This window comes from Manis pentadactyla, chromosome 12 (genome assembly GCF_030020395.1).
Source record: "Manis pentadactyla isolate mManPen7 chromosome 12, mManPen7.hap1, whole genome shotgun sequence".
Classification (NCBI taxonomy): Eukaryota; Metazoa; Chordata; class Mammalia; order Pholidota; family Manidae; genus Manis; species Manis pentadactyla.
The window spans coordinates 73,559,538-73,581,326 of NC_080030.1; the positions used below are offsets into that span (position 1 = coordinate 73,559,538).

The 21,789-nt window shown below is 37.8% G+C and overlaps 1 protein-coding gene across 2 annotated transcripts in view; it reads right to left on the reverse strand.

Moving 5' to 3' along the window:
• Positions 1-21,789, reverse strand: part of LOC118916507 (amine sulfotransferase-like) — a 176,466-nt gene that overhangs the window by 142,423 nt on the left and 12,254 nt on the right. For both annotated transcript variants that reach the window (XM_057489319.1, XM_036893564.2), the window contains exon 2: positions 968-1,120. In XM_057489319.1, coding sequence (XP_057345302.1) covers positions 968-1,109 — 142 coding nt within the window. In that variant the 5' untranslated portion in view covers positions 1,110-1,120. The remainder of the gene's footprint in view (positions 1-967; positions 1,121-21,789) is intronic.

Here is a 21,789-nt window from a genome sequence, read left to right on the forward strand (position 1 = left end):
TGTTTAAATGTTTGGTAGAATTAAACTGTGAAGCCATCTGATGCTGTATTTTTGTTTATTGGGAGTTTTGATTATCAATTAAGATTCTTTGTTGGTAATTGGTCTGGATCAGTTTTGGCTGGTTGTACTTACTAGGAAATTGTTCATTTCTACTAGAATGTCCAACTTCTTGGCATATAATTTTTTATAGTGTTCTCTGATAATTCTTTGGATTTCTGTGATATGTGTTGTGACTATTCCCTGTTCATTAATGAATTGAAGTGTGTATTACCTGTTTTGTTTTATAAGTCTGGCTAGGGATTTATCTATTTTGTCTATTTTCACAAAAAGCCAGCTCTCGGTTTCATGTACTATTTCTACTGTTTTATTCTTTCTTATATTATTTATTTCTGCTCTGATTTTTATTATGTCCCCCCTTCCACTAACTTAAGGTATCTTTTATTTTTTTTCTAGTTTCCTTAATTGTGAGTTTAGGTTGCTTATTCTGGATTGTTCTTGTTTCTAAAGGTATACCTGAATAGCTTTGAACTTCCCTCCTATGACTGTTTTTGGGTGTTCCACAAATATTGAACAGCTGAATTTTTGTGAGATGTATTCCACATTTTTATAAGTAATATAAGTTAAATTTCCTTCCTCAGAGGTTATTAAGTATAGCTTACATCTTCTGTCCCATCTCCCTGCCTGAGGATAAATATTCCTGCCTCTTCCTAGACATTTCATCACTACATTTTTGTTATTTTCTTCAATGCAATTTCTTCCTCATTGTGTTCCTTTCACCAACCAAAGTCAGAAATAAATTAAGCTATATTGTAAACACCTGATTTCATGAGACATTAAAGTGTATTATCTTTTAATACCCAACAGATTTATAGCATATGATCACACCTAATACTACTGAGAAACTAAGCTCACATATTAATGAAAAGTCATTCAGTTATTAGACTAGCTATCAGAATGGAGAACTTACCAGATTTTGGGTATGTGATTATGAAGACATCATCATCTCGGATTTCAAAATCATCCAGATTTTCTAAAAACTCAACATTAATTCCATAACATGCAAAATTAAATCCTTTAAATGTGAATAAAAATTTTTCTGTATCCTCCATAATTCAATTGCCTGCAAAAGACAGACATATTATTTGAGAGAAATCTAGTACAATTTGAGATCTTCTTCTCTTCCATATGCTCACTTTTCATCCATAATTAAGAACATAAACAGATTTCTTGTTTTCTCCACAGATTCTGATAACCTGCTGGCTCTGAAAGGTACTGTATTAAATTATGTATGTGTGGGCTTTGCACAAATGCTCAGGAGACTGGTGGTCATAGGCTGGGTATAGATTTTACATGTGTGTGATCCTTTCATGAAGCTATAGGGGAAACACTTAAAAGTTATTACTGTGATAGTTGGAAAAGTAATGTTAAATCAGAATTCTGATGTATCCTAACACAGAACAAATGAATACACAAATATGACCTAAACAGACATCAGAAGCAATTGTTTGTTTCTATAGCCTGACAGACCATGAGCTGCGCCATTTTATCCCTTTGCAGAACCAAAATGCCTTAGGGTTGACCAGGTTTTTAGAATGATTTCATTTTCAAGTTTTGGTTAGGATTCTTTTGCTTATGATAAATTTTGTAACCATATATTTAAACTTGATACTATTACTGAACTTTCAACTTGTTTAGAGCAATTGTGTAAGTATTAAGAAGTAACAGACATGAGAGTTCACAAGAAAACATGAGAAATTTCAAATGAGCATATAAATTGTCCATAATGACAATTTCAAATATGACACAAAATGAAAGTGTAAAAGAAAATGTTCAAACACTCATCTCATGTAGAATGTGCACCAAGCTTTGTGAGTCATCATACATGTCTACATTTGCCTTTGTTATCACCTGTCACAAGTCTTATTAAAAAACTCTCTTACATACTAAGAATTCTCAGGTTAGTTGATTTTGGGATTCTTCAGAAGATTTTCCAGTTTCCCTTTTTAAAAATTTTTCCCAAATATATCCCCAGAATAGCTGACAAAGAAGAGAACCAGAACTTTATATTTTGACAGCAATTCCAGGAATTTTGGACCATGCATCCCTCTAAGAAAAATGAAAAAGGAATTTGTAAAATATTTTGCAGCCACTCTGTAGCTAGTAAATCGATATTTTTTAGCCTCTATTCAAAACTGAAATTTAAGAAAGGTACAAATTGGCTGGACGAATAACACAAATTCAAAGCCAGGACTGGAGTGGAGCTCATGAATGGGACAGTGGAGGAGGAAAGACAGAGATTTATTACATCAATAGACTTCTCTAAGAAGTCTCCTTGGGGCTCTTCTCCAGGATTCAAGACAGACAGCCTAATTGGTACCTTGGGGCCCTTATTTGGTTTCAAATACTGACTTCCATTATAAAGAAGCAGTGCTCCTTGAGGAGTAGCTGATTCTGTGCCTCGGGATGAAAATAATAAAAATGAACCTGTAACATCTTCACCTATTATTAATTAAAATGTCAGGCCTATGGGGATAGCAGTAACGTGTCAAACTACAAAATAAGGACTGTGACGACTCAAGGGACATTTGGAGCATCAGCAGGCACAGAATGATTACAGTCAATTAGAAAAAGAAACATCACATAAGGAGCATGAATCATCATGATGCTTTTAAAATGAATGTAAGCAATTGATGTGTTGTGCACCAAATTTCTGAAATCACTAACAGAAATTATGTGACTTCCACATTTAAATTCGGTCAGTAAACATGTAATCAATTTTCCATTTTTAGTAACAGTAGGGAGGACATTTTTAGAATGCATTTAAAATTAAATATTCATAGTTCCTCAGTTTAGATGAAGGGGTAAAAAGAACTATTTCTAAGAATATAGAAAATACACACTAACTTCTAGCAGCCAGATTAAAAGTTATGTGAGAATAAAGAAAATATAAGTTCCATGGCCAGAACCCTCATGTGATTTTAAATACTCACCCTCTGTGTTGGTGCAATGATGTTATATTTAGCTTACTGCACAGGGACATGCTTACATACCCCTCGGTGATTAGCAAATTTTCCCGCATTACTTTAAAAAGACTGCTTGGTGCTAAGAGAAGAGAAGAGGCTGGAAGCAAGGGAAGAGTCTGGAGGGAAGACCAAGCATGGAGTGGAGGCAGACAGCCCAATGCAGATGTGATTCTACCCTTAAACTACCTCCATGAGAATAAAAATTGGTATAATTCCCCTTATACTCCCAAATTCTATTGTCATTTTTCAGACTCACTGAAGCCACAGTGATCTTGCCAGGGGTGGGGCACCCTCTCCGGCTACCAACTACATTTTGGCACAGTCCTTAAGATTTGCTTTAAACTACAAAATGTAAAATCCATATCACATGGGAGTGATACTTCAGCACACTGCCCCTATGAATGGGGAGACAGCAGCTATGCCCAGGTGGGCATATGGCCTGAGGTGGCTCTCCTCCTAAGGAGTGAGCCCCTCCCCAGGTCTGAGGGGAGGTAGAGGCAATGCCTAAGGGAGTGTTGGAGGCCCCCTATGATATTGGGCAATCCTTAAATAAACAGGATGCCCACGTGTTGGCAGGAACTGAATTTGGCTATTTCACACAGTATAAGAAAAGCCTTACAGGAGAAGGATGCACTCCTGCAAGAAGCAAGCAAAGAGGCAGCATGAGAACTCATGATGTGGTGGAGGAGGTAAAAGATTTGTTTATAACTGAGATATCATTGCTATGAAGCACTGTGGAGAAGGTAAAGGATATAGTTGTGGCTGAGATGGAGGTGCACTGTGGGGTGGCAAGAGGTTTGTGTCAGCTCTCGAAGTGGTGGGTGATACATTGAGGGTGAATGGGGAAATAGAGATGGTGACAGAGGCACCAAGCCCTCCTCTATTGAAATAATGCCCAGTTGTAGTAAAGAAAATAAAGACACAGCAATGACAGGTTCCTCAAATAGTGGTGAAGGTCCCTTGCCAGGTCGTGGAACACTCTAAGCTCTACCCCTAGATGCAGGAGAGCTGGTGGATTTGGGCTATTAGGAAGAAACCCTTGGAGTCCATATCAGCCTGGTTCCTGCACCTCTGAGATGCTGGCATGGATGGGATTATTCTGTCCAGGTTAGAAATGGGAGAGCTTATTTCCCGACATCTCTTGCTGCCTTGAGGAAACAATAACAAAATGCATACCAGATCCCAATCAACAACTCCCTTGCTTGGCTCATGGCCGTACTTTGCACTATATGGCCCAATCAGGGTGACATACGATCTTCCTCCATGAAATGACAAACTTATGCTCAGGTCCAAAGGGCCTTAATTGGAGTTGGTTATGAAAAATGCCCTATATAAGCCAGAAAATCATGGCTCAGGTGAAGGGCTCTTTACCATGGTGTGAGTGATATGGTGTTGCAAACGGTTCCCCTTTCTCTCTTTGGGCCCCTAGTAGCCATTATTGCCCCTCACATAGGGCAACTCAGAATGAGGTTACCCATACTGTGGCAGATTTGGGGAAGACTAAGCTGATGCAGGCATGAAAAGGAAGACCAGTCTGCTGAGAAGTGTTTAAAGCCCCTATGGAGGTCAAGAGGACCCAGATGTGGGATGATTCAATAAAAGCAGGGGTGACACAGAAAAATTGGTTGGAAAGTCAAATAACATCTTACTGGAGATGTGGCAACAATTGAAGCCAGAGCAGGACCATTGTGGAAGATGGAGGGCACATAAATTGTTTTATGAGATCCTCGGAGGAGTAGAGTGTAGGAAAGATGGAAGTTCTCTGCCCAGGATTCTAACCTGATCCCATGCTCATCTCACAGTGTGAACACGTACTGATGTAATACTTAGCCTACTGCACAGGTCCATGCTTGCAAATCCATTGGAGACAAGCCATTATTACCCATGTTGCTATGAAAGGAGGTACACCAGGAGCTAAGATCAGAGCATAGCAAAGCAAATCTAGAGGTGAGGGAACAGCTTATAGCAGGCAGATCCTGGAGCAGAGACAGACAGCCAGATGCAGACATGTTTCTAACACTCAATCTACCACTGTGATAATAAACCTTGTAAAATCCCCTTTTTACACCCAATGTTCTGTTATCGTTTTTCAGTCTCACTTCATCCAGAGTGAATATGCCCAGAGTTGGGACACCCTTCTGGCCCAGGGCTACAGTGATACGTATGTAAAGGTACAGGAATGTGTAGAGTGAATGTTTGTACCTTGTTACCATTTCAAAAGTGATAAATGGTTAAAAGATGGAGGCATGAGAAGTGAGGCAGAAACCCTATCCCCAAAACCACATATAAAATGAAAATACAGCAAATACAACTGATCTTCAAAGAAATACACAAATTCTGCTTAACAGACTGTTTACATCTGGAGAAAACAGAAGACATCAGAGGAAATGGTAAAATAGAAAAGCAGCAATTTGGAAGGACCCAAGTCCTCCCTCAACCCCAGCCCAAGGTGGGAGGAAGAGAAATGTAGTGGGAATGGAATAGAAGCACAGGACTGCTAAACACCTAGACCTGAAGATGTGCTCTGGGAGCACAAACCCACATTACATGGTGCTCTGGAGGTTAGTAGGGTTGGAAAGTAAAGAAAAGTGAAATACTCAGAAAACTTCAATTACAACCACATGTGGAGAACAGGTATGCACACCTGGCTCCACTGTGAAAAAAGAAACACTGGAAAATTTAAATACTACCCAATAAGCAGAGGGGTATTTAAGAGGCACAGAGAGTTGGCTGCTCAGGACAAAGGACAGGTTGAGGATCATCCTGGCCCACTCAGCCCAGCAGGATGGGTACTCTCAGGAGCATAAGATGCTCCATCCCCCAGGCCGACAAAGCAGCCCCGAAGCCCCTCACTGTGGTACACAGCCTGACTCACACTCCTCCTGACAGTCACCTGTACTAGACATCTGCTCCCCCACCATTGTGCCAGGCCAGCCAGAGTGTGGCCTTATCAGCATCACCTAGAGCGGTGTAATATGGAAACTCCCCCTGTGTGCTTCCCCACTGCACTTGGCAGGGAGATGGGCACTACAGCCGGGAACGCAGGAAAGAGCCCTGTCCTCCCAGCTTTTGCTGGTTCCACTTGCCTGCTACCTCATTCATTGCTCCATGTGCTTGTCACCTGAAGAGCAAAGAGCTACTGGGCGCTAGAGGGTGCCTCCTACACAAAGTCATTATTCCATAGTAATGACTAAAGAAATGAAATGCCAAAAAAAAAATTCAAAACAAAAATACAGGGAAAGACAGCATAAGAGGACAAGATGAAATGGAAATCACCAATGTTCTTGAGAAATTTCAAAATAAAAATCATAAAAAGACTCACCAGAAAAATTTTCAAGTTCCCAGGAAGGACTTGAAGAAAGGGATAGTAACTTTGAAAGATACCGTATCTGAAATAAAACATACAATGGAGGTATTTAAATGTGGATTAGATGAGGTAGAGGAGACAATAAGTGAAATAGAAATTAGCGAACAGGAAAACAGGGAAGCTGAGGCACAGAGAGAAAGAATGAGAGCTGGGAATGAAAGTAAAATCAGAGAACTGTGTGACCTTTCCACATGGAACAATATTCACACGATAGGGGTACCAGAAGTAAAAGAGAGAGAAAAATGGTTAGAAAGGCTCTCTGAGGAATTATTCCCTAAAAACTTCCCCAATCTGGGAAAGGAAATAGTCTCTCAGGTCATGGATGTGCAGACATCTCCCAATACAAGGCACCCTAGGAAGACAACACCAAGACATATATTAAATAAAATTGCAAAGATCACGGACAAGGAGTGAGAATTAAAAGCCAAGAGAGAAAAAAAGATCACTTTTAAATAAAGCCCATCAGGTTATCACTAGACTTCTCAACACAAATCTTTCAGGCCAGAAGGGAGAGGCATGATATATTTAATGTAATGAAGCAAGAAGAGCTTCCAACCAAGAATCCTTTACATGACAACATTATCATTTAAATATGAAGCAATGAAGAAAATCATTTAAATATGAAGCAATGAATAAAATATATAAAATCTTCCAGAATATGAAGCCAAGATGAGGGTATCTACTTCCCACAAACCATCTCTACTACATATTTTAAAAGGATTTCTAAAGATGGAAGTATTCCTGAGGCTAAATAGTTGTCCCAGAGATAATTAAACCACTGTAAAGGAAGTAGACTCTTAAATTACTCAGCAAATTCACATTAAAATCAATTACTCACAAAGTTAGTCAAGGGATAGACAAAGAGTACAAAGTATGCCATCTATTGTATAAAGAGTGGAGGAAGACAAAGGGGAACTAAAAGCTTTAGAGTGTGTTTGAAATAGCCTGATAAGTGACTAAAGACAGAATGTTAGACAGCAAGGAAGCAGCCCTTGAACTTTTGGTAACCACGAATCTAAAGCCTGCAATGGCAATAGTACATATCTATTGATAATCACCCTAAATGTAAATGGACTGAATGCATCAATCAAAAGACATAGTTACAGAACATATAAAAAACAACAAAACACATAAATATGCTCTCTATGGGAGAATCACTTAAAACACAAAACCATACACAGAGTAAAAGTGAAGTGATGGAAAATGATATTTCATGCAAATAATGTGGAGGAAAAAGCAGGAGTAGCATTACTTGTATCAGACAAAATAGATTTCAAAAGAAGAAAGTAACATGAGACAAAGAATGACATTATGTAATGATAGGGTAATCCAGCAAAAGGATATAACCATTGTAAATACCTATACACCCAAAAAAGAAGTACCTAAATATATAAAATGAATACTAACAGAATTAAAGAGGAAAGGGAATGCAATTTTTCATTTGAGGAGACTTCAAAACACCAGTAACTCCAAAAGGTAGATAAACCAGAAGAAAATAATTAAGGAGACAGAGGAAATGAACAATGTATTACAACAGATAGAACTAAAAGACATCTACACAACCCTCCACCCAAATACAGCAGGATACACATTGCTCACAAGTTTACATGGAATGTTTTCCAAAATAGATCACATACTAGGCCACAAAGAGAGTCTCAGTAAATTCAAAAACATGAAAAATGCCAACCAGCTTCGGAGACCATAAAGGTAAGAAACTAGAAATAAATTATGCAGAGAAAAAGAAAGCCCACAAACACATGCATGCTTAATAACATTCTCCTTAATAATGAACCAGTTGATGACCAAATAGAAACAGAGATCAAGAAACATATAGACACAAATGAAAACCACTCAACAGCACAAAACCTGTGGGATGTAACAAAGGCATTTCTGATGGGAAAGGATGGAGCAATACAGGTTAACCTCAGGAAAAAAGAACAATCCCAAATAAACAGTCCAAACTCACAATTAATGAAAGTAGAAAAAGAAGAAAAAATGAGACCCAAAGTGAATAGAAGGTAGGTCATAACAAAGATCAGAGAAGAAACAATAAAATTGATACAGATAAAACAATAGAAAGAAAGAATCAATGAAACCAGGAGCTGGGTCTTCAAAAAAATAAATAAAATAGATAAACCTTTCCCCAGACTTATCAAGAAAACAAGAAAGTGTGCACACATAAACAGAATCAGAGATGAGAAAGGAAAAATCATTGTTGACACCACAGAAATACAATGAATTATTAGAGAATATTATGAAAATTTATATGCTAACAAATTGGATAACTTTGAAGAAATGGATAACTTTCAAGAAAAATACAACCATCCACGATTGACCGGGGAAGAAACTGAAATTCTGAACACCCCGCTTACCAGCATTGAAATTGAACCAGTAATCTAAACACTACCTAAGGAAAAAAACCACTGGACCAGGTAGCTTCACTACTGAATTTTACCAGTGATGGAGAGGTGACCTAATACCCATCTTCCTTAAAGTTTTCCAAAAAGTAGAAGATGGAATATTTCCAAACTCATTCTGTGAGGTCAGCATCACTCTACTACCAAATACAGACAATGACACCACAAAAAAAGATACAGACCAATATCCCTGATGAACACAGATGCAAAAACACTCAATAAAATACTAGCAAACCAAATTCAAAAATACATCAAAAAGATCAGAGATCATGATCAAGTGGGATTTATTCCAGGGATGCAAGAATGGTACGATATTTAAAAACCAATCAACATCATACACCAAATCAACAAAAAGGATAAAAGTCACATGATCATCTAAATAGATGCTGACCAAGCATTTGACAAAATTCAGCATCCATTCATGATAGTAACTCTCCACAAAATTGGTATATAGTGTATGTACCTCAATATAATAAAGGCCATATATGACAAACCCATGACCAACATCATACCTAACAGTGAAAATCTGAGAACTTTTCCCCTAAATTCAACAATAAGACAAGAATGCTACCTCTTACCACTTTTATTCAACATAGCACTTGAGGTCCTAGCCATGGCAATCAGCAGCACAAGAAATAAAATGCATCTGCATTTTTAAGCAGGAAGTAAAACTGCTACTGTTTGAAGGTCATATGATATTGTACATAAAAAACTCTAAAGAATCTTTCCAAATCTACTAGAACTGATAACTGAATTCAGCAAATTTGGAGGATAGAAACTCAATACCCAGAAATATGTACTAACTACTAATGATGAACTGGCAGAAAGAGAAATCAGGAAAGCTATTCCATTTATGATTGCATCAAAATGAATAAAATACATAGGAATAAGGCTAACCAAGGAGGTGAAAGACCTATACTATGAAAACTTCAAGAAACTCATGAGAGAAATTAAAGAAGACACCAATAAATAGAAATACATCCTGACGTCATGGATAGGAAGAATACTGTCAAAATGGCCATCTTGCTTAAAGCAGTCTACAGATTAAATGCAATCACTGCCAAAATTCCAACAATCGTTCTTCATCTAACTACAAGAAATTTTTCTAAAATTCATATTGAACCACAAAAACACTGAATAGCCAAAGCAATCGTGGGAAGGAAGAACAAAGCCAGGGGCATTACATTCCCCAAATTCATGTTTTACTACAAAGACACAGTAATCAATACAATTTGAAATTGGCACAAGAACGGACCAAACGATCAATGGAACAGAATAGAAAAACAAGATAAAGACCACACATATATGACAGATTAATATACAATAAAGAGCCAGGGATACATAATGGGGTAACTGACAGCCTCTTAAAACAACTGGTTTTGGCACAACTGGACAGCTACATGTAAGAAAATGAAACTGGATTATTGTCCAACTCCTTACACAAAAGTAAACTTGAAAAGGATCAGAAACTTAATGTAAGTGGTGAAACCACAAAACTCTTACAAGGAAACAGGCAAAAATTTCTTGAATATAATCATGAGCAACTTTTTCCTGAACACATCTCCTCAGGCAAGGGAAACAAAAGCAAAAATGAACAAATTGAAATACATCAAACTAAAAAGCAAAGGACACCATGAGCTGAACAAAAAGGTATCCTATAGTATGGGAGAATATATTCATAAATGACTTATCCAATAAGGGGTTAACATACAAAATATATAAAGACCTCACATGACTCAATACACAAGAAAAAAAATTCAATTAAAAAATGGGCAGAGGGGGGCAGAGCCAAGATGGCAGCATGAGTAGGACACTGGGAAACTCCTCCCCAAAACGTATCTATTTTTGAAAATACAACAAATACAACTATCCCTAAAAGAGACACCAGAAGACACAGGACAACAGCCAGACCACATCCACACCTGCGAGAACCCAGCACCTGGTGAAAGGGGTAGGATACAAGATGCAGCCTGGCGGAACATGAGGCACCTCACCCCAAATACCAGCGGGAGGAGAGGAGTCAGAGCTGGGAGGGAGAGGGAGCCCAAGACTGTTAAACACAAAGCCCCAGCCATCCGCAACAGAGCGCAGACACACAGTGCATGTGTGGGGTGCTGGAAACTAGGGAAGCAGAACAGTAAGACCTGTGAGAGTGTCCCGAAGCTGGTGCCCCTGTGACAAAGAAAAGTGAGTGCTTTTTGAAAGTCTTAAAGGGACAGGGACCCCACAACTGGACAGAAGCATCCCGGGTCACAATCTAGCAGCTGGAAATTCCAGGGAACTCTGGGTGCACTAACCCCCTGGGCAACAGCTCTGAGACCCCTCACGGAGGTAAACAGCCAAACAGCCCCCCCGTCCATTACTCCTCAGGGGCCCCACCACAGCAGAGCAGAGGCCTGAGGCTGGTCACGCCCACAGCAAGGGAGCTTCATTCGTACCAGCCAGGCAAGATACATAGACCAACTCTACACGCAATTGCCCAACACAAGACACTAGGGGTCGCAGTTTTCCCAGTAAAGAAAGGCCAGGAGCAAGTGGAAAGAGTCTTGGCTCTTCCAGCTGACAGACAGTCAAGTGCACATCACTGAACCTATCAACATGAAAAGGCAAAAAAGTTTGATCCAGACAAGACATGTACATCTTCCCCTGAGAAGGAACCTGGGGAGATAGATTTAACCAATATTCCTGAAAAAGAATTCAAAACAAAAGTCATAACCATGCTGATGGACTTTCAGAGAAATATGTAAGAACTAAGGATGGAGGATACAGAAATACAACAATCTCGGGAAGGAAGTCAAAACAGAATGGATGAGATGCAAGAGACCATTAATGGACTAGAAAACAGAGAACACGAACACAGAGAAACTGATGGAGAGAGAGATAAAAGGATATCCAGGAATGAAAGAATTTTAAGAGAACTGTGTGACCAAATGAAATGGAACAATATCCACATTATAGGGGTACCAAAAGAAGAAGAAGAGAGAAAAGGGGATAGAAAGTGTTTTTGAAGAAATAATTCCTGAAACTTCCCTAAACTCAGGGAGGAAATGGCCTCTCAGACCACAGAGGAACACAAACTCCCATGACAAGGGATCCAAGGAGGGCAACACCAAGACACATAATAATTAAAATGGCAAAGATCAAAGACAAGGACAAAGTATTAAAGGCAGCCAGAGAGAAAAAAAGGTCATCTACAAAGGAAAACCCATCAGACTATCATCAGACTGCCCAACAGAAACCCTACAGGCCAGAAGAGAATGGCATGATATACTTAATGCAATGAAACAAAAGGGCCTCGTACCAAGAATACTGTATCCAGCACGATTACTATTTAAATATGAAGGAGGGATTAAACAATTCCCAGAGAATCAAAAGTTGAGGGAATTTGCCTCCCACAAACCACCTCTATAGGGCATCTTACAGGGACTGCTCTAGATGGGAGGATTCCTAAAAAGAGCACAGAAGAAAACACCCAACATACGAAGAAGGGAGGAGGAGGAATAAGAAGGAAGAGAAATAAAGAATCATCAGACCGTGTTTATAATAGCTCAATAAGCAAGTTAAGTTAGACAGTAAGATAGCAAAGAAGCTAATCTTGAACCTTTGATAAACACAAACTTAAAGCCTACAATGGCAATAAGTACATACCTTTCAATAATCACCAAAAATGTAAATGGCTGAATGCACCAATCAAAAGACACAGAATAACAGAATTGATAAAAATGCAAGAGCCATTCAAATGCTACTAACAAGAGACTCACCTCAAACCCAAAGACATGCACACATTAAAAGTAAAGGGATGGAAAAAGATATTTGATGCAAACAACAGAGAGAAAAAAGCAGGTGTTGCAATACTAGTATCAGTCAAAATAGACTTCAAAATAATGAAAGTAACAAAAGATAAAGAAGGAAATTACATAATGATAAAGGGCTCAGTCCAACAAGAGGATATAACCATTATAAATATACATGCACGCAATACAGGAGCTCCAACATATGTGAAACAAATACTAACAGAATTAAATTAGGAAATAGAATGCAACGCATTCATTTTGGGAGAGTTCAACACACCACTCACTCAGAAGGACAGAACCACCAGACAGAAAATAAGTAAGGACACAGAGGCACTGAACAACGCACTAGGACAGATGGACCTAATAGACATCTACAGAACTCTACACCCAAAACAACAGGATACACATTCTTCTCAAGTGCACATGGAACATTCTCCAGAATAGACCACATACTAGGCCACAAAAAGAGCTTCAGTAAATTCCAAAGACTGAAATCCTACCAACCAAGTTTTCAGACCACAAAGGAATAAAACTAGAAATAAATTGTACAAAGAGAGTAAAAAGGCTCACAGACACATGAAGGCTTAACAACATGCTCCTAAATAATCAGTGGATCAATGACCAAATTAAAATGGAGATCTAGAAATATATGGAAACAAATGACAACAACAACACAAAGACCCAACTACTGTGGGATACAGCAAAAGCAGTCTTAAGAGGAAAGTATATAGCAATCCAAGCATATTTAAAAAAGGAAGAACAAGCCCAAATGAACGCTCTAATGTCACAATTATCGAAATTGGAAAAAGAAGAACAAATGAGGCCTAAGGTCAGCAGAAGGAGGGACATAATCAAGATCAGAGAAGAAATAAATAAAATTTAGAGGAATAAAACAATTGCAAAAATCAATGAAACCAAGAGCTGGTTCTTCGAGAAAGTAAACAGAATAGATAAGCCTCCAGCCAGACTTATTAAGAGGAAAAGAGAGTCAACACACATCCACAGAATCAGAAACAAGTAAGGAAAAATCACGACGGACCCCACAAAAATGCAAAGAATTATTAGAGTCTACTGTGAAAACTTATATGCTAACAATCTGGGAAACCTAGAGGAAATGGACAACTTCCTAGAAAAACAAAACCTTCCAAGACTGACCCAGAAAGAAACAGAAAATCTAAACAGACCAATTACCAGCAACGAAATTGAAGCAGTAATCAAAAAACTACCCAAGAACAAATCCCCCTGGCCAGATGGATTTACCTCGGAATTTTATCAGACGTACAGAGAAGACATAATACCAATTCTCCTTAAAGTTTTCCAAAAAATAGAATAGGAGGGAGTACTCCCAAACTCATTCTATGAAGCCAACAACACCCTAATACCAAAACCAGGCACAGACCCCACCAAAAAGAAAACTACAGACCAATATCCCTGATGAACATAGATGCAAAAATACTCAACAAAATTTTAGCAAACCGAATTCAAAAATACATCAAACGGATCATAGACCATGACCAAGTGGGATTCATCCCAGGGATGCAAGGATGGTACAATATTCGAAAATTCATCAACATCATCCACCACATCAACAAAAAGAAAGACAAAAACCACATGATCATCTCCATAGATGCTGAAAAAGCATTCGACAAAATTCAACATCCATTCATGATAAAAACTCTCAGCAAAATGTTTATAGAGGGCAAGTACCTCAACATAATACAGGCCATATATGGTAAACCCACATCCAACATCATACTGAACAGCGAGAAGTTAAAAGCTTTTCCTCTACGATCAGGAACAAGACAGGGATGCCAACTCTCCCCACTGTTATTCAACATAGTATTGGAGGTCCTAGCCATTGCATTTGGACAAAAAAAAAGAAATACAAGGAATCCAGATTGGTAAAGAAGAAGTCAAACTGTCACTATTCGCAGATGACATGATATTGTACATAAAACACCTTAAAGACTCCACTCCAAAACTACTAAAGCTAATATCGGAAGTCAGCAAAGTTGCATGATACAAAATAAACACACAGAAATCTGTGGCTTTCCTTTACACTAACAATGAACTAATAGAAAGAGAAATCAGGAAGACAATTCCATTCACAATAGCATCAGAAAGAGTAAAATACCTAGGAATAAACCTAACCAAAGAAGTGAAAGACCTATACCCTGAAAACTATAAGACACTCCTAAGAGAAATTAAAGAGGACACTAACAAATGGAAAATCATCCCATGCTCCTGGCAAGGAAGAATTAATATCGTCAAAATGGCCATCCTGCCCAAAGCAATATACAGATTCAAAGCAATCCGTATCAAACTACCAACAGCACTCTTCAATGAACTGGAACAAATAGTTCAAAAATTCATATGGAAACACCAAAGACCCCGAAGAGCTAAAGCAATCCTGAGAAGGAAGAATAAAGTGGGGGAGATCTCACTCCCCAACTTCAAGCTCTACTACAAAGCCGCAGTAATCAAGACAATTTGGTACTGGCACAAGAACAGAGCCACAGATCAGTGGAACAGATTAGAGACTCCAGATATTAACCGAAATATATATGGTCAACTAATATTTGATAAAGGAGCTATGGCCATACAATGAGGAAATGACAGTCTCTTCAACAGATGGTGCTGGCAGAACTGGACAGCTACATGTAAGAGAATGAAACTGGATCACTGTCTAACCCCATACACAAAAGTAGATTCAAAATGGACCAAAGACCTGAATGTAAATCATGAAACCATAAAACTCTTAGAAAAAACCATAGGCAAAAATCTCTTGGATGTGAACATTAGTGACTTCTTCATGAATATATCTCCCCAGGCAAGGAAAACAAAAGCAAAAATGAACAGACGGGACTACATCAAGCTGAAAAGCTTCTGTACAGCGAAGGACACCATCAATAAATCAAAAAGGTACCCTACAGTATGGGAAAATATATTCATAAATGACAATTCTGATAAACGGTTTTCATCCAAAATATATAAAGAGCTCACACACCTCAACAAACAAAAAGCAAATAATCCAGTTAAAAAATGGGCAGAGGAGCTGAATAGACAGTTCTCTAAAGAAGAAATTCAGATGGCCAACAGACACATGAAAAGTTGCTCCACATCACTTGTCATCAGAGAAATGCAAATTAAAACCACAATGAGATATCATCTCACAGCAGTAAGGATGGCTACCATCCAAAAGACAAACAACAACAAATGTTGGTGAGGTTGTGGAGAAAGGGGAACCCTCCTACACTGCTGGTGGGAATGTAAATTAGTTCAACCATACCATTTTGGAAAGCACTATGGAGGTTCCTCAAAATGCTCAAAATAGAAATACCATTTGACCCAGGAATTCCACTTCTAGGAATTTTCTGCAAGAATGCAGCACTGCAGTTTGAAAAAGACAGATGCACCCCTATGTTTATCGCTGCACTATTTACAATAGCCAAGATATGGAAGCAACCTAAATGTCCATCAGTAGATGAGTGGATAAAGAAGATGTGGTACATATACACAATGGAATATTAACTCAGCTATAAGAAAAAAACAGATCCTACCATTTGCAACCACATGGATGGAGCTAGAGGGTATTATGTTCAGTGAAATAAGCCAGGCGGAGAAAGACAAGCACTAAATGATTTCACTCATTTGTGGAGTATAACAAAAAAGTACCACTGAATGAACAAGATAAAATAGGAGCAGGTTCACAGACTCCAAGAAGACACTAGTTGTTACCAAAATGTAGGAGTTTGATTGAGTGTGTGGGAAGAGAGGGAAAAGGAGATTAAGGAGCATTATAATTTGCACTCACAATATAGTTAGGTCACAGGGCAGGCTGTACACCACCAAGATGACAAGTAATGACTCTACAGCATCTTACTATGCTGACATACATGGCCTGCAATGAGGAGGGGGGACTTGACAATATGAGTAAATTTTGAAACCACTATTTTGCTCATGTGAAACCTTCATAAATTGTATTAAAATAATACCTTAATTTTTTTTAAATGCATTAATGTGCCTTGTATTTTGGGTACCTGTGTTAAAATGTTGTATAAGATGCTCCTGGGAGAAAGATGATCATTCTCATGATGTCACTTGAATTGCATAGATCAAATGGCTTATATTCTCCTTGGTGGAGGGAAATGTATAGAGCAGACTTTGGAGGAATGCATATGCCCTATTGAGTTTCTACCTGATTGTACATGGGATTAGAAGGAACACTGGGCAGGTGACATATGTAAAACTGCACAGTATCCAGTGTTGATGTCTATTTTACAGCAGATGTCTGCCTATAATTAGAATCATGATAAATCAGAGCCTTCAAATGATTCAAGCAATGTTTAAAATATCTGTCAGTATCTAGTAATTGCTTTTGACAGTATCATGTAATGAATGAAAATAAATGGATTTACATGTAGCACAGGTAGGCATGGAGCAAGAACATTTATATCTAAATGAAGGAGGTATAGCAATGACAAATACTTGGGGAAATTTCAGACATAATGACAATACACTTTAAAACATGGGACAAAGAAACAGATTGAACAAATTTGTGGCAGCGAAAGATATTGCTCCTTGGCACAACACTTGAGTCCAGTGAGGAGCGAGATGAGATGAAGAAATTGTTGATGCTGCTGGGGCCTTGTGATGCAATGTGTGCACAGTGTAATGATGGGAGTCATTTGCTTTTTACTGTGTTCCTGTACTAATAGGGACTAAAGAAAGAAACTAAGACAAAAAAGATACCTCTTGAATGGGTCTTTTTCCTGTGGAGATAAAATATTTTACAAAGATATAGAAAATTTTAGGGCAATCAGAGGTGGTGCAGAATAGAGAGCAAAGAGCTACACCTTATATCTCACTCTTTGATCTACATAATATGAATTCCCCTGTCTTATATTCTACTTATAGTACAACTTAGTATAATAATACTGTTTGGTGAATCATCTTTCCTTACTACATGTATAATATTTTTCTCCACTTCTGGGTGATGTTACCAAATTCATTATTTAAAAGCTCTTTTTAAGTATCTAATCAAAAATAAGTGCTCGTTAAATACTCATAAATTTCTAACACTAAGAAATATAAGAGGAACTCACCCAAATATTTTTCAGATTCATGGGATCTAGGATAATTTTCAGTAATTAAACTGAAGTTGAAATTTGTTAGTTTAATTAAAACAGGCATGCCTTAGATTTACCACAGTATGTGTATACTTTCGTTCTACCTAGATTTTTTTTTGGAGAACACACACTAAGTTTTATTGGGAGTTAGGGGAGTATTTACAGGGGTGGGCAGAAAAGGGAAGTCACACAGGGTAGGGGGAGACTGCAGGTACAAGGCAGACAAGGGGACACAGGATGACCACTGCACCCAGCACTGCATTGGGAAGGGCAGGAGAGCAAATGGCCCAGGAAGCTGGATGGGCTGCAAAGGACAGTGACAGGGTGGAGTCCCTGGGCTGGGGGACTCAGGGGTTTGTAAACATTGACCACTCTCAGAGGGGATGGGGTTGGGAGAGGGTTCCCCCTACACTTCCTCACAGGGTTCAGGCCTCTCCAGTCTCAAGGTCCCCACCCCCAAGTTCAGTCTCTCTAGTGGGGGAAAGGGGAAGGAAGAGAACAGGAATATCCAATATCGTGTTATCTCTGTTACACACTTTGTCAGCATGAAAAATAAAAAAAGAACATGGATAACTACTTCAATGGCTCATGAAATTTTCATTAGTAATCTAAATATGCTGATTAATTACAAGAAAATGAAGTAAACAAAAGTGAATGTGCTAAAGATTTCTATGCACACTCTTCAACAATTAATAGATTCTATGATATGTGTAGTTGTTTCCAATTCTCTTTGGTAACTTACATTCTCAGAGTTTTGCTAAATTAAATGATTAAATTCATTGAATCTCTAGATAATTTCTACGAAAAAATAAACTAATTATTGGAGATATGTTTATTCACTTTTAGCTTCTTATTCAAAAAGAAACATGTTTGGATATGTCAGTAAAATATGTCTTGTACCACATAAACCAAAATTGTACTCTGAGAAAGGATATGCCTCTAGACATTACAAAATATATTCACAAATTGGCCAATCTACACATTCCTGGTGGAATGGAGGACTCACCATTACTTTCTTCTTGGTTTTCAACTGAAGTAACCATTTCTAGGGGTTACAAACTAGTGTATGGAATTCTGACCACTAGAATTAGTAAGGAAAACATCCACATGGAAGAAAATACAAAGAAGATATGTTTTTGGCTAAGAAAATTTATAAGGTATGCAACTGTGTTTTTGTTAAGAGAAATGAAATTAATCTTTTCCTAAGGTACAGCCGATTATTTCCAAATGGGACAGAGAAAAAAAAAAGGACAGCTAAATGAATAAAGAAAATAGGGAATAGAGAAAAGTTTTACCTTGTACTGTCAAAGTGGCTAAAATAGAATTGTTATTATAAGGGTTTGAAAGATAAGCTTTAATATCATGCTGTGCCTAAGTGAAACTAAAACTTAATTTTTTTTCATCACCTGAACTGACAAAGCATTCCTAGACAATTAGACTGCTCTTCATAGACTGTGAGCCATTTTTCCTTATCTTTTAACCTATCTATCTACAAAGGAAAGATTTTAGGTCTTAGCAAAATAATTTCCTGAGCTTCATGTTGTCATTACATGCTTTGATTAACTTAGAAAACTGAGGCTTAAAATTAAAAGAGTGAATTTTACTCACAGCTATGAACCCTATTTACTGGCTTTTAAAATATATTATTGTCATAAATAGTGACCAAAGTATTGTATCACAGTGACCTATGATCCTAGTTTACCAAGTGTTTTAAAACCCTTTGATATTTTTTACTAAATTCCCAAAAAACTAAATTATAAATAAAGTCTTGTTAACCTTCTAGTAATTTCACGATTTTGCAGAGCATCCTGGGACATTTCAAAATATTTGTTTTCTCTCCTTATAAAAAGAGAGATGAGAAAATATCTAGGCTTATTTTATATATTAAATTACTTGGGAAGTGTTTTAAATAAGTGAAACTAAAACTATATTAATTGTATTGTAAAAAAATGTCAAACTTCTTCATATGCATTATACAAAATTTTCATTAGGTCTTTAAATAGGCCCATTTTAAAGTCTTTTGCTTTTCTTTCTTTTTACTTCTTTTTATGTTTTATTTTATTTATTTTATTTTTTTGAAGAACATTATGTTTACTAGGCTCTCCCCTACCCCACGTCCCCCCCAACAAACCCCGTTACAGTCACTGTCCATCAGCGTTGTAAGATGCTGTAGAATCACTACTTGTCTTCTCTGTGTTGCAAAGCCCTCCCCTTTCCCCCAACCCACACATTATACATGCTAATCATAATACCCCCTTTCTTCTTCCCCACCCTTATCCCTCCTACCTTCCCATTCTCCCCAGTCTCTTTCCATTTGGTAACTGTTAGTCCATTCTTGGGTTCTGTGATTCTGCTACTGTTTTGTTCCTTCAGGTTTTCTTTTGTTCTTATACTTCACAGATGAGTGAAATTATTTGGTATTTGTTTTTCTGCACTTGGCTTATTTCACTGACCATAATACCCTCTAGCTCCATCCATGTTGTTGCAAATGGTAGGATTTGTTTTCTTCTTATGGCTGAATAATATTCGGTTATGTATATGTACCACTTCTTCTTTATCCATTCATCTACTGATCGACATTTAGGTTGCTTCCATTTCTTGGCTATTGTAAATAGTGCTGCAATAAACATAGGGGTGCATCTGTCTTTTTCAAACTGGAGTGCTGCATCCTTAGGGTAAATTCCTAGAAGTGGAATTCCTGGGTCAAATGGTATTTCTATTTTGAGCATTTTGAGGAACCTCCATATTGCTTTCCACAATGGTTGAACTAATTTACATTCCCACCAGCAGTGTAGGAGGGTTCTCCTTTCTCCGCAACCTCACCAACATTTGTTGTTTGTCTTTTGGATGGTAGCCATCCTTACTGGTGTAAGGTGATATCTCATTGTGGTTTTAATTTGCATTTCTCTGATAACTAGCAATGTGGAGTATCTTTCATGTGTCTGTTGGCCATCTGAATTTCTTCTTTGGAGAACTGTCTGTTCATATCCTCTGCCACTTTTTTAATTGGATTATTTGCTTTTTGTTTGTTGAGGAGCATGAGCTCTATATATTTTGGATTTCAAGCCTTTATCGGATCTGTCATTTACGAAAATATTCTCCCATACTGTAGGGTACCTTTTTGTTCTATTGATGGTGTCCTTTGCTATACAGAAGTTTTTCAGCTTGATATAGTCCCACTTGTTCATTTTTGCTTTTGTTTTCCTTGCCTGGGGAGATATATTCATGAAGAAGTCACTAATGTTCACATCCAAGAGATTTTTGCCTGTGGTTTTTACTAAGAGTTTTATGGTTTCATGATTTACATTCAGGTCTTTGGTCCATTTTGAATCTACTTTTGTGTATGGGGTTAGACAGTGGTCCAGTTTCATTCTCTTACATGTAGCTGTTCAGTTCTGCCAGCACCATCTGTTGAAGAGACTCTCATTTCCTCATTGTATGGCCATAGCTTCTTTATCAAATATTAGTTGACCATATATGTTTCGGTTAATATCTGGAGTCTCTAATCTGTTCCACTGATTTGTGGCTCTGTTCTTGTGCCAGTACCAAATTGTCTTGATTACTGTGGCTTTGTAGTAGAGCTTGAAGTTGGGGAGTGAGATCTCCCCCACTTTATTCTTCCTTCTCAGGATTGCTTTAGCTCTTCGGGGTCTTTGGTGTTTCCACATGAATTTTTGAACTATTTGTTCCAGTTCATTGAAGAGTGCTGTTGGTAGTTTGATACGGATTGCATTGAATCTGTATATTGCTTTGGGCAGGATGGCCATTTTGACGATATTAATTCTTCCTAGCCAGGAGCATGGGATGAGTTTCCATTTGTTAGTGTCCTCTTTAACTTCTCTTAAGAGTGTCTTATAGTTTTCAGGGTATAGGTCTTTCACTTCTTTGGTTAGGTTTATTCCTAGGTATTTTATTCTTTTTGATGCTACTGTGAATTGAATTGTTTTCCTGATTTCTCTTTCTATTGGTTCATTGTTAGTGTATAGGAAAGCCACAGATTTCTGTGTGTTAATTTTGTATCCTGCAACTTTGCTGTATTTCAATATTAGTTCTAGTAGT